The 26,470-nt window shown below is 45.2% G+C and overlaps 1 protein-coding gene across 1 annotated transcript in view; it reads left to right on the top strand.

Annotated features, from left to right (window-relative positions):
• The first annotated feature begins 1,016 nt into the window (after positions 1-1,016).
• Positions 1,017-26,470, top strand: part of FGD4 (FYVE, RhoGEF and PH domain containing 4) — a 279,090-nt gene continuing 253,636 nt past the window's right edge. Inside the window, exon 1 of the mRNA XM_077469316.1 lies at positions 1,017-1,322. Within this exon, the coding sequence (XP_077325442.1) occupies positions 1,214-1,322 (109 nt within the window). The 5' untranslated portion in view covers positions 1,017-1,213. The remainder of the gene's footprint in view (positions 1,323-26,470) is intronic.

Genomic DNA, 26,470 nt, shown 5'->3' on the forward strand with positions numbered 1-26,470 from the left:
ACTTCCGAATCGCTTTTCAGGTGCTTTGGAAGCGTTGCCTATTCATTTGAATGGGTGGGGCGTTTTGGGAGTGCTGTATACACCGCACGGCTCCAAAGATGCTGCTTGCCGGACTTCATAGAACGTCCCACCAGCGCGCCGCCCCAGTGTGAAAAGTCACACTGAAATAAATGAGAGGCGCTTTTCAGGGGTTATTTAGAGACTAATTCTAGCGCTAAAATGCCTGAAGAATGAAAAACGCATGAATAATGCGTAAAGACGAGCTACAAAAAATGCACCGACCAATGACTGGTTACGCAGCAGGACTAGTGGGAATCTTCACAAACAGATCCCAGAATGTTGCAGAATAAAGAGAAATCATTGCAGATACAATAATATATCATTATGTCATGTATAATAATAATAATAATAATAATAATAATCTATTGAAGTTGTGGAAATGTAAGGTGATGAGGTTCTGTGTGCAGGGAGAAGTGTGATTGGTGATCTATAATTAGAATGACGCCTCTCTATAGCAACCTCCCCGTGTGATGTGTGCTGGGGGAAGCCCAGGTGAGCCGGTGTCTTGTGAAATAGGGTCCTCCATCAGATGCTGTCCCCTGCGTACTGCGCATGCGCAGTACACAGGAGCACAGATTCCGAAAATTGCCGAGGACGAACGGCGCCTGCGCCGTGAGTCCAGGTTCTATCCCCACTATCCAAGTGGACATAGAGTTAGAATAAAAAAGAGCCGAGCGCAGCGAGGCCGAGCCCGAAGCGTGGCGAGCGAAGCTCGCCCGCGAGGGGCCCTCTAAAATTCTAAACCCTATGTCCGCTTGGATAGTGGGGCTACCTCCTCCACTCACGGCGCAGGCGCCGTTCAGCTTCGGAGATTTTCCGAAGCTTCGTCTGCTCCGTACTGCGCATGCGCAGTACGGAACGGACACATATGGATGGCCGGACTCTATTAGGCAGAACACCGGTCCCCAGGTGAGGGAGGGGCCAGGAGTGGGCGTGGCCTCGTGCACTGTCACTCCCCCCCCCCAGCCTGAGACTTGTGTGCGAACCGCTCCATGATCTGTTCCGTCTATATGGAGTATTAGAGCTCCTCCGGGGATCTGTACGGACTGTCACCCAGCGGAGGAGTGAGCTGAGAAGGGCTGACTGTCACCCAGCAGAGGAGTGCGCTGAGCAGGGCGGACTGTCGGGGTGAACAGTCCTCAGCGGCTGCAGCATGAGCGCCGATCATTTCAGGAGAGCCGCCATCCGGAGAAAGTCCAATCCATGTCTGCACAGCGGTTCCCTGACTGTACACCGGGAGCCGAGGAATGGGGAGCAGGAGGGTGAGTGCAAGGATCAGACACTGTGATTGGACAGGAGACACAGCTGTGTGTGTGTGTGTGACACCATGAGGACAATCAGGACAGATTGTAGTTGTGTCACCAGGACACAGGTAATGCTGCAGGTGCTGACACATCTATGAGATTCTTTATTACTTAAAGGGCCAGTACACTTTTTTTGTTTTTGTTTTGGAGGAGGCAAGGACAGACCCTTTATCTGGTTAGGGGGTCCTACAATTTCTGGCAGAGTAAATTGCAAATGTATTCCCCCTGCCCAGGATACCAAGCTTCTGTTACTATGTGTGTATTATTGTTTTTATTGAATTTTTACACATTTAAAAAACATACTTTGCAAATCATTCATAAAAATACAAAACATTTTCAAAGTACACAGATACATAAAAAAAAAAAAAATATATATAATACGTTAGATACGTGAATGGATCTATCCTCTAACACACACTTAAATACAGCTACACCACGGCATATACTGTTGATTCTCCTGGACCATCTGAATTACCAACAATAAAAAAAGGAGGAAAAAGAGAAGGGGCATGTGCCTGCTTCCAGAATCTTATATCCACCCCATAAAGAAGGGGGGGGGGGGGAGTCATGGAAAAAGGGGATTTACAAAATCAATATCCCCACATAGCCCGTGTCTATTAATCTTTACTTTCAGGGAAAGAGAGAATCCTATCTCTCTATCTTGATGTTGTCCACCTTCAAATTGGGGAAAAAAATGGGATGAGGGAGAGGGAACCCCCCCCCCTTGAGAACTACATTACCCCATTATAAACCATACTATACTCCTCCTTATCCGTGTCTATTTTTCCTACTTTCGAGGGGAAGAGAGGAGAAATTCCCCATCCCTCTATCCCCATTGCCATCCACCTTCAATTTGTGTGCAGAGAGAGAGAGGAAAGGGGTAAAAAAAAAAAAGGGGTTACTATGTGTGTAAATAGGCCTACACTGTGCACCCCTGTATGTTGGATGCTCACACATGGATACACAGGTTTACACAAACAGCACTGCAAACCCCCATACAGCCATTGATTATTCTGATTGGCTGTATGTGGCAACTGTCCCTGGCACAGAAATAAACATCAGCTATTTGTTGAGGCCAATAAGTGCCTGTGTGCATGAGCCTCTAGGCTAAGTTTACATCTATGCGCAGTTCATGCGCAGTTCATGCATTTTGTATTTTATTTCATGCGTGGGTTTTTTTTATTTTTTTATTTATTTACTTTTTTAACATATATTTTGTGATTTTTGGAATGTGTTAACGTTTCTAGGAGGAGGTGTCTGTTCTTATGCAGGAAAACCAGGGTGGATGAAAATCCAAATAAAAAAATAAATATAATATAAATTATTTTTATATATAATTTTTATTTTTTTCCTCTATCTTTATTTTTTGTATTTTTAAATCAGTTTTTTTTTTTTTTTTTTAAATAAAATGTATTACTTATTTTTATCAAACAAAAAGTGTTTATCGAGCCCAAAGAGTATACATACAGACATAGTACAGAGTGGCACAGGCATACATAAGCAGTCTATTGCAAGATGCATATCAACATCGCATTATAAAGAACAGTCTACATACCCAGGAGCCATCCACCTGACCTCCGTTATATCCAAATAAATATTCATATTTTTTTTATTTTTTTTTGTAATCCCCTCGATTAATAAGAGACCAGTACAATAACAGGTAATAAAACAATCGGTCATGAACCAAATCTAAAGGGGCTAATCCAGGAACATCCAGCCATGAGGCCCATAACTTGTCAAACTTGCCTCTTTTACCTCTGTGCTGGTATATATACGTTTTTTCTAATCGAATAGTATCGCCCGAGTAATCTGCTCCTACAATGTTGGGGGTTCTGTGGATTTCCAATGCCTCAGGATTACTTTCCGAGCCTGAAATAGGGCCCTCACCACAGCTTGCCTTGGCGTGTCCTCCAATGTGAGTGCATCAAATATACCCAATTTACAGTGTTTGTTTACATCTATCGAAAAATCGTTTTCTATTTAAGATGCATTAATAATTTAGCTTATTCAGCATTAAATGGAGCTTGGTTATGTAGCATGAGGCTGTATATTCTGCAATATTTACTTTCAATTAATCCAAGCTCTACAGGCTGAGTTAACAAGCACTGCATTAATGCATTCACACAATTTCACAGTAACCATGAGATAAAATAATAATTCAGGAATATTCCTTTTATCCCATTGTTTTGCAAATCTATGTACACTACGATTGTATGATTGAATTGGTTCTGCTATCGCTGTTTTACTAACCTGACAGCTTATTATTCTAAATAGGAAACTTTTATTTTGTTTGCAAATATTAAAGATTCTAACTACCAGCAAGAATAAGTCCTTACATTTTATAGATTTCAGATCCGTTATGGATGCCTTTTAGCGGGCATCCACTTACCTCCTGCCGTCCCTCACCTTGTTGTGTCACTGCCGCATCACCAGCTGTCCCATTAAAGTGAATGGGACTGTCGGTGAGTCAACAGCGGGACAGAGATGACAGTTGCTCTTTTAAAATTTATGATTTAAATCAAATCCACCCTGAGGAAAACGCACCAAAAGAATGTCCATGTGTTTTTAATGTAACAATTTCAAACCGGCAATGCAGTCTGACGTCGGGGGAAATTTGACAGACATCTGTATGGGTTCTTGCACAGATGTCTATTCAAATCGCCCCTGAAATTGCCAAAAGCAGTGCAATAACTACATTTGGGAATCAGTGCGGTGACGCACCAATTCAGATGGTGAAATTGCCGGAAATAGCCATCGATTTGACATATCAAACCACATGCCAAATTGGGCCAATGTGAACACGGGTTTAAGGTGAATTTGAGTAAATACTAGGATGGTGAATCGACTAACCTACCAATACACTCAAATCAAACATGCACGGCTTAGTTGGTGATGCATCTAAATTTGGCCATACATGGTTCGTATCCCAGCTGATTCAGCAGGAACCACCCGATATTTGAACCATTAACGGGCAGACTTAATGTACCAAGTTGATTTAGCCTGCCCAATTTGCTTCCGATTTATCGCAAGCGACTATCACTGTTTTCCAGACAAACGTTCATCAGAGGGATTCCCCTGTCAGCACTGTCTGTGTTGATGGGGGGAATTCTGTACATTTATTTTTGAACCATTTATGGGCTGCCTAAGGTTGACCGTACGCTTTACAATGTGATTATACAATCTCCTTTAGATCTACCATCAACTATGTTGCTGCCTAATTTGATATGAATTGAATAGATTGCTTAGGTTTGACCTCTTATTACATAGTTTTGGTGACTGTAAAGAAGATTCTACAGAGATATACAATCAGACTGTATAGTGTATGGCAAGCTTAACAGGGATTCGTGCAATCAGATTGTATTGGTCAGCCTTAGATTTTGCCATACGATGGATTCATGAGAGGATGTTGGCATTTTAATCTCATAGATATGGATCAGTATGAATGAGGATGCAGCCTGAGATGTACAAGACTGCTTTTTACGTGTTTTTTTTTTATTTTTTATTTTTTTAGTTCTTTTCAGATCCTCTTGCTTGGGGGGGGGTAGGTGTTCATTAGTGGTGATCTAAGAAAATTTGAGGTTTTTTTTTTTTTAACTTACCAGAAACTGCTAGGCAATCTTCCTAATCTGCCTCTTCCTACTCCGCCGGTGATCTTCAGTTCTTCATTGGTGGGGATGCACGCCCTGGCCGTATTCAAGAGGTGCTTCAGCAGGGATTTGCAGTAGCGCTTACTAGACATGCGGGTCAGGTTAAGGTAAATTGCTGCTGGGTTATCCTGGAGCTACACTTTAGTAAGCTTATAAATGATCCTTAGTACTTGTCTCCAGAAGGGGGTCAGAACTGCACACTCCCAGAAGATATGGAGTATTGTGCCCGTCTGTGTACCACATCTCCAGCACAGAGGACTGTGCCCTGGCAATATGGACACTAATACCGATGGTGTCCTATACCAACGCGTCAAGATTTTGTATGCGATTTCCTGGTATTTGCTACACAAGGAGGACTTGTGTGCAAAAATAGAATACGATTCTTTTGGTCTTCAGTGAATGTAATGTTAAGATCTCTTTTCCATTTCTTTAGGTATGGAGGGTCACTTTGAGAAATATGGGCAAGTAAAGTATTGTAAGAATAAGAAAGGGATTTTCGTATTGGCTCATCTCCCAGGCACAAGTCTTCAAAAGACAAAGGCTTTCTGCAGAAGCCACTGACTTCCAGGAGGGATCTGAGGAAGTGTGAGAGTTGCAGAATTCTGCCCACATTCTGCCCAATGCGGATGTGTTAAAGCTAGGTTATATACTTGAGGGGTCTCTCCAATCGGAGGGTCCCAGGAGAGAGGTGGCTCTGACTAGGTGCTGGTCTGGGTGGAGTCGGAAAGAACTATCAGAGATACCCGATAAAAAGTCTGGATGACCAATTATAGGCGTGGTATTCCCACGATCCTGAAGTATCTGTGCAGTTCCTTTTTTAGGGTGGGTTCAATGAGTGGGTTGGAAAAAGACAGTCTAGAGAACCGGGTCCCACTCCACGGTAGTCCTGCAAGGGGAAACGCTTCCTGTTCAAGGCCGACCCATAACTTATGGTGTGAGTGTTTGCACCAATCTACCACTCTGTTCATGTGGACTGCCGTATGGACAGAGGCTTTACTGCCAGTGCCAACCTCCCAAAAGGACATGACCCTCATGACAACTGAGGTACCTCTAACTAAAACATTGTCAATGGCCCAACAGAAGAACGTTAAAGAGTTTGTAAGAATAGAGAATTTTTCTCTCACCTACACAAACAGACCAGTTTTATACAGCATGACATAATTACAGAACCAGGGGTCCATGTAAATGTAAAGCCCTATAGAATAGGCTAGGCGAGAAGTAGTTGCAAATGAAACAAAGAACATGTTGGAGGTGATAGAGGAGTCCCACAGTGACTGGTCAAGTTCCATAGTGTTGGTCCCGAAGCCAGCTGGCACTATAAGGTAATGATTTCAGGAAGTTGAACAGCATGTCCAAATTCGATTGCCTGGTACATAACTACTTAGGCCGCGTACACACGCGCGGACTGTTCGCCCAACTTTGTCCGTCCAACAGTTTCGGCAAACAGTCCGCTCAAACTTAGCATGGACGGACATGGCCACACACGACGGACGAACAGTTTGCTGAAACCGTGCGCGATGACGTTTCGGCACGCACGACGGATCGAAAATTTCGACGTCCAATACACTGCAATGCAACCTTCCGACGTGGAAATCCTTTCTGAGCATGCGCGAGACTTAGTTGGCCGAACAAGCCTACACACGAGCGAACAGTCCGCTGAAACCTTGTTTCAGCGGACAGTTTTTCGGAATTTCCGTAAGACCTTGTTCGTCAAACTGTCCGCTGAAGCCCCACACACGAGCGGACTGTCCGCCCAAACACTGTTCAGCGGACAAGGTTGGGCGAACAGTCCGCCCGTGTGTACGCGGCCTTAGGGGTATCTGCCAATAACCTTTAGTCAGATCCAAACAGAATCTGCAAAAGAGAAGATGACCTTTTCTCTCTCTGAGGGGTCATTCCAGTGTAAATGGATGCCTTTTGGGTTGCATGTTGCTCCTGCCTCATTTCAGAGAATGATGGACAAGACATTGAGACCGCATCGCCAATACGCAGCTGCGTATTTGAATGATGTCCTCATCCACAGCCCAAGTTGAGAATCTCATTTTCCCCAGGTTCAAGCAGTAGTAGATTCCCTTAGGAAAGCAGGATCCACTGCCAACCCCAAAAAGTGTACCTTAGGTTTGAAGGAGGCCAAATACCTTGGCTACCTTATTGGTCGAGGGGTGACCAAGCCTCAGATCAACAAGATTGATTCAAAAGTGGCCCTAACCTATAAATAGAAAGCAAGTGTGTACGTTTCTAGGGGTCACAGGGTACTACATGTGTTTTGTACCCAATTGTGCCACTATTGCAGCCCCACTGACAGATCTGTCGAAGGGTAGAGAGTCAGTCATGATTAAGTGCAGTCGGAGGGCATTTCAGATGTTGAAGCAGGCCCTGTGACAGAATCGCCTGGGACAGAGGCTTTTGGAGGTGACTGAATGCTAGCCTCTAGAATGCTGAATATGGGCCCTGGCTTTTAAGGGAACACTACTCTTTGGGAGGTGTATGCCTGGGAAAACTTGGAGTAATTTTACTTTGGATTCAAGTCCATGTCTTCCCAAGACACACGGACTCTGGGATCCATGTATAGGTCCTGTATACCACATTTCCAGCAAGGACTGGTTCACACTGTGGGACTCATAGCAGATGCTGATGTCATCAGCAAGCCTGGGGTTGTCTGCTATAATATGTTTATTGCATGTAGGTCTAGTGTGCCTTTTAAGGGTCTTTCACCCATTATTTGTGCTAATTCAGCTATTGTCTGAAGGTGTTTTGTGTTTTATACATATGATAGTGTGTATTGTACCTTCTGAGTTTAGAGCCGGCAAGTCTGGCCTACAATGAGACATCTGAGTCATCCAGGTGGTTAAGGATCCTCTGTGATGGGATTAGCCATGAGTTAGCTGTGCCTCGTTAGCTAAACTATTATGTGATGTTTTGGGTAAATATTTGGAGCATTGTTAATGTGGTGAGTGACCTCCCTCTCAAGTGTATAAAAGCCTATATTGTTGTTCAAATAAACAGTTCCGGCTTTGCAGCCAAACGTCCTGCCTAGTTCTTGGTTGTAATACGTGGCTATAATATCTATATTCAGACTGGAGGATGTGGCATATGACGGAAGCACTCAGGCGGAGTGTGGGACATTCCATTACATTGGTGGCAGTGGTGGAATGCTTCTTGCAGTCTGGAACATCCAAAACTCCACTTGGATCCAAGGTTTGGATAGCAGGAGAGGAGAGGTACAGATACCAACCGCCATGGAAGAATTTGGAAGGAGGTTGTGGGAGATGCGGACACAGAACAGGGACCAGTGTCTGACCAGGTCCTGCTGTGATGTTATGATTCTGTCCACTGGGAACTCTGGAAGGAAGTACTAGTCCGTGAGCAGCGACACCAGGGAAAAATTCTCCCCTCCTTCCAGGAAATGTACTGGTCGCAGTACGAAGTGCAGACTGTGTTTTATGGGAAGACAACCACACAAGGAATGGAAAGCTGAGTTAACCAGGCTGTTCCAGGTGGAAATGTAGTTGGACGAGAGATACTGTCACGTACCTTACAGTGGAGTCAGATTGCTGAGGGTGGCCTCTCGCACGGTTCCGGTCTCCACGCCCCTGAGGATGGGGACAGGGAGCGTGAGGACACGAAAGGGTGCAGGTGCCTGAAGGTGGAAGTAGCAGACCTTGGAGATGCTGGGTCCTCACAGTAGAAGAGATGTTGACTGGTCACGTAGGTAGGCACCGGAAGATCAGCAGGTGTGCAGGAAGCACTGCGTGTCTGTAACAGGCAAGGTCGGCAACTGGAAGGCAATGCGGTACAATAACAGGAGGCAGGTGCGTAATCAGGAACAAGCAAGGGTCTGGCAACGTGCAAGCAAACGAGGTACAGATTCAGGAGACAAGCCAAAGTCGAAGTCCAAGCCGGGGTCAAAGGTAGTCCAGGAGATAGTAGCACAGGGTATCCAAAGAGCGGGTGTCAGGAACGGGTCACAGGAGCAAGGATCACGGGAGCAAGGATCACGGGAGCAAGGATCACGGGAGCAACGATCAGGTCTACAGGAGTAGCTGAAGACGATCCAGCACTGATGTCAGGCCAGGATCCTGTTTATATAGAGGGGAGTGAGCCAGGATTGGTGGAAGTGGCCGTCCGTGCGTGAATACGTACATCCGTTCAGTTTGCGCGGGTGTCTTCGCGTGTTCGGATTGGCGTACGTCCACGTGTTCGGATTAGCATACGTCCGTTCGTCCTGGAATTCGTACGCCTCTGACGGGGACACCGTGCATGCCGCCTGGAACGAAGGGAAACTGTCGCTATACGGGGACGGGCATACGTATGGTGAGTTCCCTGACAGATACAGAGTGTGCCCCCGGACAGTGGACAGCGCCCCAACAGAAGGCTGTGGCTATGGCGGCCTGCGGCTGTTTGTTAGGGAGGCTGACAGAGGACCCTAACTTTTTGGCATGAGGTTTGGAAGAAATCTTGGAATACAGAGAACAGATGCTGAATGTCTCAGAAGTTCAATGGGCACTGCTGGAAGATTTGGAGTTTCAAGCCAATCGGGAATGGGAGCTGGCAATCCCCTATAGACAGCTGCTAGATTCTGCTCAGCAGCAGGGCTGGGCTCCCTTTGCCTGGAACTATCCAGAAATACCAGCTGACAGTCCTGAAATCCTGGCTGAAGAGTCAACAATGTGGCAGAGTAACAGTGTGCTTTGCCCATCTCCGCCAGCAGCTATGGATGCGGAGGTCTTATGGCAGATGCAGCAAGTGTTGACTGAACTTTATGATCCTGTTTCTGCACAGGATGAGCTTGGATGGAGAAATGCGTCTGTCCAGCAGCCGGGAAAAGGCATGGGAGATGGAGCAGCAGGCTTACCTTCCCATTTGCAGTTCCACAGCTCAGGAGAAGAGGAAGCCATCCTCATTTCGCAGCCACAGATCACGAAATGTATGGTTTTAATTGAATTTTCATCGGAGTATGTTATGGATTACAAATCACCAGCCAAAGCGTTGGTACTGGGCCCAAGTGCCGCTAATCCGTGTCCTGGATTTCCAGCAGTTCCAGAGACTAGTGATTTAATCAACTTTTCTGCTGAGGAAGAACAACCGAGTGAGCCTCCAGCAGAATATCACTGAGCTTTGCCCAGCACTAAGAGCAGCTTGGTGGCTTCCAAAGAGAAGAGGCAGCCAGCCTTTCTCCCACAACAGGGACAAGGGATTTCCTGCCAGCAGCATCTGTGGAGTTATAAGAAACTTCTCCAGCTGAAGCGCTGACAACTGGAAAGAGGGTTCAAGACCTCTGCCCCACACCCTGGGCAGTTCCGGAGGCCTGGGGTGAGGAGGTGGTGGTCGCTTTTGAGCAGCAGATTGGGATCCAGGGGGAGAAGGGAGAGGAGGTTGTTGTCCTCCCTCCCCAACAGTCAGCCAGAGTGGAGAAAACCACTCTGCCTCCTAAGGGTCTGTCACACATTGTTACTTGTGCTAATTAACTCGGCTATTGTCTGAAGGTGTTCTGTGTTTATACTTATGTGTATTGTACCTTCTGAGCATGGAGCAGGCAAGTGTGACCTGCAATGAGACATCTGAGTCATCCAGGTGGTTAAGGATCCTCTGTGATGGGATTAGCCATGAGTCATCTGCACCTCCGTTAGCTAAGCCATTGTGTCATGTTAATGTGGTGAGTGACCTCCCTTAAGTGTATAAAAGCCTGTATTCTTGTTCAAATAAACAGTTCCAGCTTTGAAGCCAAACGGAGTCCTGCCTAGTTCTTGGTTGTAATATGCAGCTATAATCTCTATATTCAGACTGGAGGAAGTGGTATATGACGAAAGCACTCAATCGGCGTGTGGGACGTTCCGTTACAGGCCTTTTGTGCACAACCTGTGCTCATGACCCCAGATTTCACAAAGGCGTTTGTGGTACAGACGCCTCTGATGTGGGACTCAGTTCTGTATTGTCCCAATTTGGAGACAGGAAGGAGCAGCCAGTGGTCTACTTGAGCAGAAAGCTTAATAGACGTAAGAGAAACTGTTATTGTTGTTGAGAAAGAATGTTTAGCTATCAAATGGGCCTTGGATGCCCTGAAGTATTACCTGTTGGGGAGACCATTCAAACTCATCACTGATCATGCCCCTCCATTAATGGATGCGTGATAACAAGGAGAAAGTTGGGTGACAAGGTGGTTCCTTGCCCTTCGAGTGTTTAAGCTGACAGTGGAGCATAGACCTGGGAAACCTCAGAATAACGCAGATGCCCTTTCCCGTGTCCATTGTGTGGTTTAGGATAGTTGCTCAGCCTCAGGAGCTTAAGCAGAAGGGGGGTGGGGAGATGTAAAGGCTAGATGAGTGATTGCATCTTGCATGCGTTCATTTTCAGAGAGCTAAGGTGAAATCCGGTCCAGATTTTACCAGCCACATTGGCAGGGTTGGTTCCGGACCAGATTTTGTGGTTGACGAGGGACACGGAGAGACAGAGACTGACTTATCTTGTGGGTGACTGGGAGAAGCCCTTTACCTGAAATGTAGGATCCTGAGCTGGGTAGTTAGTGCCTGCATGGTGAGAATTTATTTTTATGCAACCTTTTAAAAAAATTAAAACTGCCTATAAGTCAGATTTTAAGAAAACCTGCCGTTTGGACTACCCTTTTTTCCTAGTGAGAGTTATCCCCATTGAGCTAACCCCCCCCCACTAAATATAATATATTATTGCAGTCTTTGTCCCCATTGGGTAGACTTCCTAACACTCCTTCTGTCTGACACCACTGACAAAAGTGACCTCAAATCCCCAACCCCCCCACACTTCCAGAGAGTAATAAAAAAGTTGAATGGCCTTTAAAGTGGTTGTAAACCCTTTACAACGACTTTTTACCACAGGCAAGCCTATAATTAGGCTTACCTGTAGCTACACTGGATATTTCCTGAACCTGCACATTTTAGGAGATATCCCTTGTATTTGCATGTGCCGACTTCATCGGCACATGCGCACTTAAGCAAACGTATGTGCCGTTGCTTCAGTTAGACTGTGCCGTTACTGCTGGCTCCCGATCTCTGGCCAATCGCAGCGCTGGAGCCGCGATACCCGGACATAACCCCCCTGGTCGGCCACCGGAGCAGTGAACAAGGACCGCTGTGGGGGCTTCGATCTCAGGTAAGTAATTCATAATGAGCTAGCATACGATGCATACTAGCTAATTATGCCTGTGTGTGTTGTTTGTTTGTTTTTTTTTGTTTTTGTTTACAACCACTTTAATCGCTGTATCCAAAACTAAAGAAACTACATGCAAGCTGTACTGGAGCGTATGGGATTCAACCCCTCCATTATAGGTGCCACACAGCCTCTATTAAACTGGGAAATGTAGTTTCTGCCCTTTTCCTGATCCAAAGAGGTAATAGACAAGGCAGCCCTCTGTCATCTACAATGTTTGCCTTAATGATGGAACCCATTGCACTCCAAGCTAGTAGTCGGGTGAAGGGGCTCAAACTCCATGACTTAAAAGAATCACCTTATACACTGACTATATTCCCCCCCCCCCTCCCCCTTTATTTTTTTTGCAAGATCCCAACTTGTCTTTAGGTGTCGCCCTAACCATATTGGATGATTTTGCCACCTTTTCCGCAGTGAGGATTAACTGGAGTAATTCCACTGGACCCAATCCAACAAGTGGAACGGGACCCTACCCTGCCTTGAATTTGGAACCCAAATTAAGTATCTGCGGGTGCAAGTTTACTAATGACCTTGTGGATTTCATCCCACTAAATTTTACCCCACTGCTGGGGTTGGCAAAAATCAACATTTGAACCCTGCAGCTCATTACCCCTTTCACTCATTGGTTGGATTAACTTACTGAAAATGAACCTGCTTCCTGTCTTTTTTGTACATCCTCCATAACACTCCAGTTTGGATCCCGCTGTCTTTTGGATATGTACATTTCCTCAATTCTTTTGGAATGACAAGCCTCCCAGACTCAGTCTCGCCACCTTGAAGCAACCCACATCCATGGGCCCTTCTCAAATTATTTCACTATTTTCCTGTCTGGGTAGCTGGTCCATGGCCATAATTGTCTCTCGCTTGACAAAGGAAAGCTTCAGGGGTGGTTGAGACTGCAGTGCTGGCATTTTTACAAGGCACTGCAATCCCTTTTTCGTGGAGGTTCCTGGGCTCCCTACCCTCTTACTCGTTCCATGCATGCTACAATTTGGGAATGTCAAAGGCCTGAGATGCTGCACCCTATGACTTCTCACAATCTGGTCTCCACTTTGCACACTGGAATAACCTGACTCTTCCTCAGGTCCCAAAGCTGGTCATATAGGCCTCCAGGGGCATTGAAAAGTTAGGGGATATAGTTTAACATTTTCAGTGCTACAAACCAAATATTTACTACCCAATTTGGTATTTTTTTTTCTCTACTTGCAACCCAGTTTGCCATCCAGTTTGGTGGTATAATCAGCGATTACTGGATGCAGTCCTCCAATTTATTTCCATTGTGGCGGCTATTTCATTGCCTCCTGAATTGAGTGTCTGAATTAAGTATCTGCCTGTTGGGCCTGGTGGAGCCTTTGTCTAACCCCCCACCCCGGCGCAAGGTCACCAGAGTAAATTTTATGCACATTGCTGTATTGTGCTAGAAAAATCATTGTCATTGGAAATTGCCTAATCCCACCTCACTGCATAAGTGGAAATCTCTTATTAACTCTGCGCTCCCTATTGTAGGGTTTCCTACAATGGCTGAGATGTCTAACTAAATTTGCCACAATTTGGAACCTGTGGCTGGAGCACCTAGATACTATTACAGAACCTTCAGTGTGAGCATTCCCCATGGGTCCTCCTGGTTCTTTTGTGCCCTCTTATTATTCCTCCCTGGGTGTGAGACCTCCTAGCTGGGGTCTCTTTCTCTGAAAGCTGGAGGATTTCACTTATTTACCTGAATTTTAATTCTTCTACTCTTGTGGAAGCTTGGAGATCTGTTAGTCATCCTACTAAATGGTATATTTAACTCTTAAAGGGGTTGTAAAGCTTCAGTTGTTCATTTTGTTATTTAAAATAAAACGCCGCTGAGGGGGTCCCTCAGCGGCGCTAGTAGCTCCTCCTCTTGAGTGCCCTGTTGTAGAAGCGCTCTCCCCCTCGAGACACCCCGTGACACAGAAAGCAGGACTCTGCCCCCCCCCCACCCTCGGTGCCCGCATCATTGGATTTGATTGACAGCAGCGGGAGCCAATGGCTGCTCTGCTATCAATCCATCCAATCAGGACTCGAGACACTGACATTTGCTGGTGTGCTCATCCCCAGCGTGAGAATAAGCGAGTATAGGTAGGTAAAATGGGGGCTCGGGCGGGCTGGCATAACAGAGGGTTTTTCACCTCAATGCATTGAGGTGAAAAAGCTTGAGGGTTTACAACCACTTTAACTTGCTTTTTCTTTCCTGATATTAGGCCTTTATACACCCCCACTGGTAGTTGTAGCACCCAGCTTTAGGCCTCATGCACACTGGATGTTTTTACAGCTGCTGTTTTTGGGCATCCTTTTTCTGCAGCCAGTAAACTTCCCAGCCTGTTATCCTATGTGCCTGTGCACACACAGGCTGGTATCAGTGTTTTTTGGCTGGGGAAAACGCTCGAACTATGATAAAAATTTAAAAACGCTAAAAAAATGTAGCTATTTTGTGTTTATCAGCGTTTTTGAGCTATAAGCTTTTGTAGGAAAATCATTTTGCTAAAAAAACACTAAGTAAAAAAACGCAGCAAAACTCATTCTACAGCTACTGGTGTTTTTAGGAATTGTCTGTGCCTTGAGACTCCATTGAGCACAGCTGTCCAGCACAACCCAATGCCTTTGATATGAACAGGCCTTTATCTTTAGCTGTATGCTGTTTTCAGTTATACGGCTACAGATAGTGGGTGTTTTATTTTTTTTCACTTTCAAACATGAAGTGTTTATGCCCCATACACACGATCGGAAATTCCGCCAGCAAAAGTCCGATGAGAGCTTTTGGTCAGAAAATGCAGTTGTGTGTATGCTCCATTGGACTTTTGCTGGCGGAATTTCGACCAGCAAAAGATTGAGAGCAGGTTCTCAATTTTTTTTTTTTTTTTTGGTCGGAAAAAGTTCAGATCGGAAATTTTGGTCATCTGTACAAATACCGATGCGCAAAGTTCCTACGCATGCTCGAAAGCACTGAACTTAATTTTATCAGCTTGTCGTAGTGTTGTACGTCACCTCGTTCTTGACGGTCGAAAGTTCAGAGAACTAACTTTTGTGTGACAGTGTGCATGCAAGCCGAGCTTGAGCGGAATTCCATCGGAAAAACCATCCAAGTTTTTTCTGACGGAAAATCCGCTTGTGTGTACGGGGCATAACTCATTTTTGCTGAACTTGCTAACCAGGTTAGCATTAAAAATGTAATGTCCATTTAAACTGTATTTCAAAAAATGCCAGCTGAACTGACATCCGTTGCAATGGGAAGTTATATCTAGTAGAGCACATGATCCAGGCCTCCTCATGTCTGCAAGTTGTTTTTTTCTTTTGTAAACAATGTAATTTAATTTGAGATTCATTACGGCCCTATAAAAATATAGATGAGCAATAGATTTATTTTATGAATTTAGTTTTTAAACGAGAACATGAAAGTGATGAACAAGAGTCTCCTTGAGGGCAGCACAGACAGTACAGCTTGCAGAAATCCTGGTGTATGGTATTTTTGAATTGACTGCTTAGATTATTTCCTTTTCTTGCAGCAGGAAAGTTACAGTAACTATAGCTCCCAACTGTCCCTGATTTTCAAGGGACTGTCCCTCTGTCCCTCTTTCCTCCTCATTTGTCCGTAATTTTGGTCTAATCTATATAGTTGTATATAAAATTAACTATATTTATCTTTCAAAAAGGGTTTCCCAGAGCTAAACCTTTCATCCAATTTCTAAATTGCCGCATTTGTAAATTCCAAAAGCCAATATAAAGGAATAATAGTGGTTAAAAAAAATAAAAAAATAAAAATAAAAAAAGCACTTGTGGGTTTAACTGATAATTTTATTTATTTTGTATAATTCTACTTTAAGGGGGCGTGGCAGGGGGGGTGAGTCCTATGCTACATACCGTACTTTTTGCTAATAGGTGTCCCTCGTTCTAATCTCAAAAAGTTGGGAAGGAACTGTGATGTACTGTATATGGATTTCCAGCTGGTTGGTAATTGCGTTCATTGGTCTCAGGGCGGGATAATTGTGAGTAAATACGAAGAGGCTCCTTATCAATTTTATAGCTGGCAAAGCAATCATTTCTCAAAGTAAATATTGCCACAAAGACCGATCCAGGATGAGGCAGGTTTATCGGTGACGGACACGGTTGAATTACTCCCAACAGAGTCGGATTTATGATAAACTTCATGAAAGCAGAGAATGAATGTTTATATCGTAAATACAGACTGTCCTCTGTGCTTTTATTCTTTTGTTGGTGTCAGATAATGAAATCTAAAGGCATAGATTGCCAAATCTTTATCTAGAGTGAAATCCAACTGGAAATTTTTCATTTTTGCTTTGTAGAAAAGGCACGAATAGAAGGGCAATTCACAACAAGGCAGTGCACTTCAACATGCCTGTGTCTGTATTTTGAGATATGTTGTGTAAGACCCTTCTATTTTGTATGGTCTGGCACTGTACCTGTAGGCACACAACAGACCCCCCTAGTCCACTGTCCACCCCCCTCATTGCACTCAGTGGTTCTACCTGCCCCCAAAATCACTGTGGTGTCCTATTTGTACAGATGGCAGGAGAGATGTTTTCCAGCCCTTAAAAATGGAAAGCAGATTCTTGCCTTCCTCCTATTTACAGTGTTTACTGTGCTGCAATTGCATAATCTTGGCATCTGTCAGGTGTTGGGATGAATTAAAGTGTAGTCTTGTGACTTCTATCAGTGTCTGGTTAAAGCTTGTAGGAGGAGCTTTTTCATTTTACTCTGTCTGTCCTATGCGGCTGCAGGACCCTTGACCCTCTGTCTGGACAGTGCTGATTGTGCTCTGTACTGTCAGCAGATGGATTGGGGACAGTGGACGAAGGGGAGAATTTTCCCCTTAGGTTCCACAGCGAGTATAACGAGCATACTTTACTGCATATACAGACTGTTGTTAACGTTGTGAGTTTAGTAGCACTTTAAGAGCTGTTTAGGGAAAGGGCAAGCACAATCGGGAGCCTGCAGGAGTCTATTGAATATTGCAGTCAGCTGTCCCTTTTTTGGCTCCATGGTGGCCTTGTTCCTGGGTCGCTGTCAGTCACTCCTACATATTGCACAGATTTGTTTTACATGCCAAAATCGTACACATAGCTCCAGTGTAATGGCTGCAGATTAACAGACCAGAAATCAACAGGCTGAATCAGCATTTGATTGCTGCGGGCCCAACACGTGGAGGCAGAATGCTTAACCTCATCTTCCAAGATTCCTGAAATTACAAGGAAGAGAAAAGTCCAACCTTTATACTTTGAGTTTAAGCTGATATCTACTTTTTCAATATTTATCAGCAATCCATGTTTTCTTTGCTTATGATATATGTATGTATGTGTATGAGATTATATATCTATAGCATACAGTAGGGAAAATAATTATTTGATCCACTGCAGATTTTGTAAGTTTGCTCAATGAAGGCTATATAATTTTTATTATAGGTATATTTTAAATGATAACAAATGGAGTTGCAGCTCAGAGAGTAAAATAGTATTTGATCCCCGACAAACCAACAATTCTGGCTCCCACAGACCTAGCTACAGTATGCGGTAGACAGTAGTCCGGTAGTCCTGTCAGTTTTAAGAAGATGCTCCTAACGACTCATTATGTGTATAAAAGGCACCTGTCCACAGAATCTTTCTTCAATTCAGACCCAGTTCACATCAGCAGGATTTGACATATGATTTGCCAGGTCAAAAGCCTGTAAATCGCAGCCTATTACCGACAATGAGAGCGTCCCAATCAGTGTAGCGCCGCACCGATCTCCAAAAATAATTCCTGTACTACTTTTGGCGACTTCGAAGTCGACTTCAATAGACATCTGTGCATGAATCCACACAGATGTCTTAAATTGCCCCCAAGTCGGACTGAAATGCGGCTTTGAAATTGTGCAAGTTCAGGTGAAGTCGCAAGATTTCAAAGCCGTGTTAAGTGTGAATGAGAGCTCAAACCTCAACATCATGGGCAAGACCAAAGAGCTGTCAAAGGACATCAGGGACAAGGTTGTAGACCTGCACAAGGCTGGAATGGGCAACAAGACCATCAGCAAGAAAGCTGGTGAAAAGGAGCAATTGTTCGCAAATGGAAGAAATGCAAAATAACTATCAATCACCCTTGGTCTGGAGCTCCATGCAAGATTTTGCCTCATGGGATAAGAATGATCATGAGAAAAGTGAGGGATCAGCCCCGAACTACACAGGCGGAGCTTGTGAATGATCTCAAGGCAGTTGGGACCACAGTTACCAAACAAACCACTGGCAACAAAATAAGCCACCATGGATTGAAATCCTGCAGCGCCCGGTCTCACCCCTCAAGAAGGCATAGATACGGGCCCATCTGACGTTTTGCCAATGAACATCTAAATGATTCAGAGGAGGATTGGGAGAAACTGCTGTGATCAGATGAGGTCAAAATTAAGCTCTTTGGCATTAACTCGACCTGCCATGTTTGGAGGAAGAAATATGCTGACTATGACCCTAATTCCCCCGTACACAGGATCGGAAATTCGGCCAGCAAAAGACAGATGAGAGCTTTTGGTCAGAAAATGCGACTGTGTGTATGCTCCATCAGACTTTTGCTGGCCGAATTCCAGCCAGCAAAAGAGTGAGAGCATGTTCTCAATTTTTCGGTCGGAAAAAGTTCCAATTGGAATTTCCGATCGTCTGTAGCAATTCCGGCGCATAAAATTCCTAAGCATTCTCGTAAACAATTTGACGCATGCTCTGAAGCATTGAACTTCATTTTCTCCGCTCGTCGTAGTGTTGTACGTCAGTGTTCTTGACGGGCGAAAGTTCAGCGAACATTTTATGTGACTTTGTGTATACAAGCCAAGCTTGAGCGGAAACTCCACCCATGTGTACGCGGCATAAGAACACAATCCTTACATTCAAGCATGGAGATGGGAACATTATGCTTTGGGGCTGTTTCTCTGCTAAGGGTAAAGGGCAACTTTGCTGTATTAGGAGCCAATGGACAGGGCCATGTATTGTAAAATCTTGAATGAGAACCTTCTTCCCTCAGCCAGAACAACAGAGATGGGTCTTCCAGCATGACTGATTTAAAACATACCACCTACGCAACAAAGGACTGGCTCAAGAAGAAGCACATTAAGGTCATGGAGTGGCTTGGCCAGTCTCAAGACCTTAGCTTAATCCTATAGAAAATGTGTGGCGGGAGCTGAAAATTTGAGTTGCCAAGCGACAGCCAAGAAACCTTTTAAAGGATGTAAACCCTCACATATACCCAGTGAACAGGCTCAGATGATACAGTGATTGAAACAAATCTCCCTACATAGGTTTTACTTTTTATATGTGCTGTCTTCAACTTTCTTAACAGTTTAGACTTTAGCAAGCGCACATTGTGTTAGAATTTTCTCTTCCTGTTCCACCACTAGGTGTGGATTCTTGGCATACACCGTGTGACAGCTGATTGGAGGAAAGGCACACACCCCCACTTCACATGGGCAGATGAAGGAAGAAATGTGCAGAGCTGTGCTGTGACTAGACCGGCTGTCTGCTAATCTATTTCTATGCAACATTCCCAACACATTTCAGGCTGGTTTTATCTTGGTTGTCGGAGAGCTTGTCAGAAGTTATCGTACTGATAACAGAATAACAGAGCAGCAGAAAGACACGGGACTTGGGGCTTTGGTGAAAGATAAGTAAACATTACAGATGTGCCCAGCTCAAATTTCATGAATGGGGTTTGCATCCATTTTATGGATTTAGAGAAGATCTGTAAAGAGCGGACCAAAATCCATCCTGAGGTGTGTGCAATCCTGGTAACCAACTACAAGACCTGTCTTGCCTGCAACTCATTTTATAACATTTGTATCGTGTGTTTGTGTGTTTTTTGGTTGATATTCTGTCACTATCATTTGAAAATACACCTATGATAAAGTTTTATAGACCCCCTCATATGTTTTTTTTTTTTTGTTTGTTTTTTGTAAGTGGGCAAAATTGGCAGGGGATAAAATGATTTCATAGTAAAACAAAAAAAAAAAAAAAAAAAAGTGTATGTGAAATATAAATATATTCACAAAAAGTGAGTACACCCCTCCACATTTTTGTAAATATTTTATTATATCTTTTCATGTGACAACACAAGAAATTACACTTTGCTACAATGTAATGTAGTGAGTGTACAGCTTGTATAACAGTGTAAATTTGCTGCCCCCTCAAAATAACTCAACACGCATTCATTAATGTCTAAACCACTGGCAACAAAAGTGAGTTCACCCCAAAGTGAAAATATCCAAATTGGGTCCAATTAGCCATTTTTCCTCCCTGGTGTCGTGTGACTCATTAGTGTTACAAGGTCTCAGGTGTGAATTGGGAGCAGGTGTGTTTCTATTTTGGTGTTATCGCTCTCTCTTACTGGTCACTGGAAGTTTAACATGGCACCTGATGGCAAAGAACTCTGAGGATCTGAAAAAAATTGTTGCGCTACAAAAAGATGGCCTAGGCTATAGGAAGTTTGCCAAGACCCTGAAACAGCTGCAGCATGGTGGCAAAGACCATACAGCTGTTTAACAGGACAGGTTCCACTCAGAACTGGGCTCGCCATGGTCAACCAAAGAAGTTGAGTGCACTTGCTCAGCATCATATCTAGAGGTCATCGTTGGGAAATGGATGTATGAGTGCTGCCAGCATTGCTGCAGACGTTGGAGGGGTGGGGGGTCAGCCTGTCAGTGCTCAGACCATATGCCGCACACTGCATCAAATTGGTCTGCATAGCTGTCGTCCCAGAAGAAAGCCTCTTCTAAAGATGATGCACAAGAAATCCTGCAAACAATTTGCTGAAGACAAGCAGACTAAGGTCATGGGTTACTGGAACCATGTCCTGTGGTCTGATGAGACCAAGATAAACTGTGTTGGTTCAGATCGAGGAGCACAGACAAGTGTGTCTTGCCTACAGTCAAGCATGGTGGTGGAATTGCCATGGTCTGGGGATCTAAGGCGACCACTGACTTGCTAAAGAAGCCGAGGGTAAAGATGATGGACTGGCCAAGCATGTCTTTAGATTTAAACCCTATTGAGCACCTGTGGGGCATTCTCAAACGGAAGGTGGAGGACCGCAAGGTCTCTAACATCCACCAGCTCTGTGATCTCGTCATGGAGGAGGGGGAAGAGGACTTCAGTGACAACCTTTTTAAGCGCTGAACTGTGAAGGTGACCTCCATGCTCAGGAGGGTTAAGGCAGTGCTGGAAAATAATGGTGGCCACACAAAATATTGACACTTTGGGCCCAACTTGAACATTTTCACTAAGGGGTGTACTCACTTTTGTTGCCAGTGGTTTCGACATTTATGGCTGTGTGTTGAGTTATTTTGAGGGGACAGCAAATTTACCCTGTTATACAAGCTGTACACTCACTACTTTACATTGTAGCAAAGTGTAAATTCTTCAGTGTTGTCACATGAAAGAATAATAAAATGTATTATATTAAAATTTTGTTAACATTTTGAAGAAAAATTTGGAGGGAGACCTTAGGCGAATGAGAAGAAAACTGTGGTACACCGCAAGGTCAATAAAATGGATATTATTTCATAGTGTTTTGTTTGCAGTATGGCACCTTTTCTGCCTTTTTGATTTGCTATGTCTTAACCAAAATAGGGTCTGGGGGTACACTGAAGAGAAAGTGGGACTAAAGTAAGCATTATCATTCTCAGTGGAGGCAATAATAACCCTGGGCCACACCTCACCTGCACCTCTGAAGCTTTTATTCAATTTACCAGAAGCCCCGAACCTCTTGTCCACAGCTCACCTGCGCACTGGAACCCCCTTGTCCATAGCTCAGATGGACCCCTGGTCCACAGCTCACCTGCACTTTGGAACCCCTTGTCTGCAGCACCCCTGAAATCAATGTCCACAGCTCACTTGCACCCAAAGAACCCCTAGGCCTCAGCTCATCTGAACCCCTAGTCCACATCTTAAGCCGCGTACACACGGGCGGACTGTCTGGCCAACTTAGTCCGTCGAAACACATTTCAGCGGACAGTCCGCTTGTGTGTGGGCTTCAGCGGACTTTTTCAGTCTGGCGGACTAAGTATTTTGGAATTTCCGTAATATTGTCCATCATACTTTGGTTTCAGCGGACAATCCGCTCGTGAGTAGGCTAGTTCGACGGACTAAGTATGGCGCATGCTCAGAAAGGATTTACACGGCGAAAGGTTGCATTGCTGTGTATTCGACTTCCTATTTCTAGTCCCGTCGTACGTGCTGTACACGTCATCGCGCAAGCTTTCGACGGACTGTTTGTGCATCCGTGTGTGGTCAAGTCCGTTCATTCGAAAGTAGGACGGACTGTCCGTCGGATTGTCTGACAGACTAAGTTGGCCATACAGTCCGCACGTGTGTACGCGGCTTTACTTGCATTTTGAACCCCTCATCCGCACCTTCCTCTACAGCTCACCTGAACACAGCTTGCCTGTACCCCCTGTCCACAGCTCTCCTGTGTCCCTTGTACACAGCTTGCTTTCACCCTCAATCACAGCCCACCTGCAGTCTCTTGCATTGTTTCCCCATCTCCCCCCTTAAGCTGGTCCATACATTATGCAATTTTCATATTCAATTTCCTTTAGAGTTACCTTCAACTATGTAGTGCAAGGGCCTTGCCTGACTGGATACAAATTTAAAAGTGTTTTAGGTTTGACCTCATATTATATGGTTTTGGTAAATCTAAAATAAAATTGCACAAGAATATTGTATAATGTGTGGCCAGCTTTAGCTGAATGGGGCAGCTATCCCTGTGTGCGCTCTATTCCTTTTTGTTCGTTGCCACTGGCTGTACACCTTGAAATGCTGGCAGAGTAAGTATGGTAGAGGACAGATGAACAGTGTGCAGTGTACTAACTTGCCAGGCAGTGGGCACTGTTGTGGTAGATGCTGTGACGCTGTGACATTGCTCAGAGCAATGCATCTGTGGGATAGACAGCCAAGATGTGGGACTGTCCCTACAAATCTGGGACAGTTGGCATCTCTCTATCTTATATTTTTATATATTCCCTCTCCCTCCTCTGTATATCCTTCATGCAGACAGATGATCATAGCTGAGAATTTTAGTTGATAAAAGTTTTAATGTACCATTAACCACTTGCCGCCTGCCCACCATCAAATGCTGGCAGGGCGGTGTGGCTCTTTCCGGGTGGACATCATATGATGGCCTTCTCAGGACGACCATTCTCACACACCCCTGCGGGCACACAGCGCGGCGGCCGCACCGTGTTGCTAGGACATGGCATGACCCCGATCTGTGTAAAAAGCCACGGCTTTTAAACCATGTGATCAGCTGTGTCCAATCACAGCCGGTCACATGTAAACACAGAGATGCCAGTAATTGGCGCTCCTCGCCTCACACTGACAAAGTGTGAGAAGAGGAGAGCTGATCAGCAGCATCTCCTCACATAGGACATGTAGGAATGTATGCAGGGCACTGATCATCAGTGCCCTGATTACAATTGAGTGCCAGCAATGCCGCTGCCAGCAATCAGTGCCCACAATTGGCACCAATCCGTGCCAGCAATCACTGGCATATCAGTACTTATCAGTGTCACCTCTTTATGCCCATAAGTGCAGCATATTCATGCCTCCTAATCAGTGCCCATAAGTACCACCTCATCAGTGCAGCCCATCAGTGCTGCCTCATCACCGCCCATCAGTGAAGGAGAAAAATTACTTATTTACATAATTTACTGACAAACTTTATTTTTTTCAAAATTTTTGGTCCTTTTTTTCCTAAAAACAAAAACAAAAAACCCAACCCCAGGAGTGATCAAATAACACCAAAAGAACGCTCTATTTGTATGAAGAAAATTATAACAATTTCATGGTAGCAAGACCACGCAATTCTCATTCAAATGTGACAGTGCTGAAAGCTGAAAAATGGCTTGGGCAGGAGGAGGGTGTAAGTGCCCTGTATTGAGGTGGTTAAATAAAAGAAAAGGCTAAACATGGCATGCGGGCTTCTTTTTTGCCTTGTCCTTAACTACATTTGTATAGGGGCTTGTGCCACTTGCTTGATTTGTGGCACATTTTTGGAGATTCTTTTTAAAGCTGTCATCCATGACTTTTTGTATCTTGCTTTGTGTACTGTTCCAAATCATTTGGTGAAGGGGGAATTATGGTGTGGGGTTTCCTCAGGGAGTTTCTGACTTGTACTTGGTATTCCAGTGAGCTCCTTTGCCTGTGTCTGCCCTTTGTTCTATGATCTCTCTTCTAACTTCCTAGGTACTTGTGTCGTAATTGCTGTTGTGTAATCGTTTGCCTTGCTACCCTGGTGAATGTAACTGTTATTTGTGCAAAGGTCATAGTGAGGAGAGTGTCAATGTGTACAGACCTCCAACATGTTGTCTTTCCATACATAGCAGGCTGGTGATCTACCGTATGTCAACCTGATCGCTTAGTAATCCGTCAGGTGGCCTTGGTGGCTCACTGATGGCATATCTTTGGGGACTGGGCCATAATTTCTAATTCTGCCTGTGGCCACTGAAGATTTGAGATATGACCGGAACTTTACAGTCTGCATTTTGCCAAACATACAAACGTAAGTCCAGATTTACCCTGTTCTCCCAACCACTGCAACAGTTGTACTGCCACTAAGTGACCACTTCTTGTACTTAGGACGCTGGCAGCTACTTGCATCCTAGCAACCAAATACGTAGTGCGGGCCAGCTGTCTGTGTCCTATCAACTTCTCCCAGATAGGGGTTTGGTATGCACTTTAACCCTTTTCCGCCCGGGGTCTCTTAAAAAGTTCTGAACACCAGATGAAGGAAAGATTTGCTGATCACTGCTGTGATTGACTCTCGCAGTGGTCACATAATCAGGAGCTGGTTCTGCCTGCTACTGACCATTAGTGGGAACAGTTGTCTTAAGCAGCTCATTCTCTGTGCTGGGAGTGCACAGTCTCAGCACAGAAACACCAGCCACCCATCGATGCATATGTGCGGCATGTGGATATTAAAATCCATCCTTCTGCTGCCGCTCATACTGTATGCAATGGGTGGTCATGAGGGAGGTTAAGGGGGACCCTATGCAAGTAACATGGCGTATGGTTCTAACCAAAAATTCATACCGGTCCTATATCTTTGATAAGGGTCTGGTATTAAATTTTATTTGAACTTCGACTTCGGAGTCAACTTCAATAGACATCTGTGCATGAACCCGCACAGATGTCTTAAATTGCCCCCAAGTCAGACTGAAATGCGGCTTTGAAATTTGTGCAAGTCAGGACCGTCTTTAGCGCAGGGCAAACGGGGCACCTGCCCTGGGCCCAATGTTTGTAGGGGGGCCCGCACTGCTACCCGAAGAATTGGGGCCCCAATGAAAGTTTTGCAGAATACGCAGAGGACACGGGACGAGAGGCTGCATTCCCGTTCTAGCCAGCAGAGAGGGGGCGGGGCCGGGAGCTCCACTGACACTCTGACCCCACCCCCGTGCAGCCTGTATGCTCGGAACAGAGCGGCTGTAGTGAGAGCCAGTGATCGGAGTGGGAGCGTCAGTGGAGCTCCCGGCCCCACCCCCGGACCTCTGTAATCCCCAGCCAGTATAGAGGTGGCGGGGCCGGGAGCTCCACTGACGCTCCCACTCCGATCACTGGCTCTCACTACAGCCGCTCTGTTCCGAGCATACAGGCTGCACGGGGGCGGGGTCAGTGCATCAGTGGAGTTCCCAGCCCCGCCCCCTCAGCTGGCTAGCGCGGGAATACAACCTTCCGTGTCCTCTGTGCACTCTGAAAAACCTTCATTGGGGCCCCAATTCATGGGTAACGGGGTCCCCCTACAAAGCATCAGTGGAGCTCCCGGCTGTTGTAGTGAGATCAGAGAATGGAAGCCCCGTTCACATACCTCTAAATGTACGTAGTGAGTTTTGGCTGCCCAGGTATGTCCTTGTACCCATAAAATGCCTGACTGCTTAAACCCTGAGCTCTGTTATTCAACTGTCAAGCTGTACGTTGCTGAAAGTTCTCTGACCATCACCTGTAGCATGTCCGCAGTCTCTAATTGTCTCCTGCAGTATGTCCGCAGTCTCTCATTGTCTCCTGCAGTATGTCCGCAGTCTCTCATTGTCTCCTGCAGTATGTCCGCAGTCTCTCATTGTCTCCTGCAGTATGTCCGCAGTCTCTCATTGTCTCCTGCAGTATGTCCGCAGTCTCTCATTGTCTCCTGCAGTATGTCCGCAGTCTCTCATTGTCTCCTGCAGTATGTCTGCAGTCTCTGAACCTCTCCTGTAGTATGACTGCACTCTCTGACACTCTCTCCTGTAGTATGTCTGCACTC

This window comes from Lithobates pipiens, unplaced genomic scaffold (assembly GCF_037356315.1).
Source record: "Lithobates pipiens isolate NorthernLeopardFrog02 unplaced genomic scaffold, aLitPip1_a1.2 Scaffold_8, whole genome shotgun sequence".
NCBI lineage: Eukaryota > Metazoa > Chordata > Amphibia > Anura > Ranidae > Lithobates > Lithobates pipiens.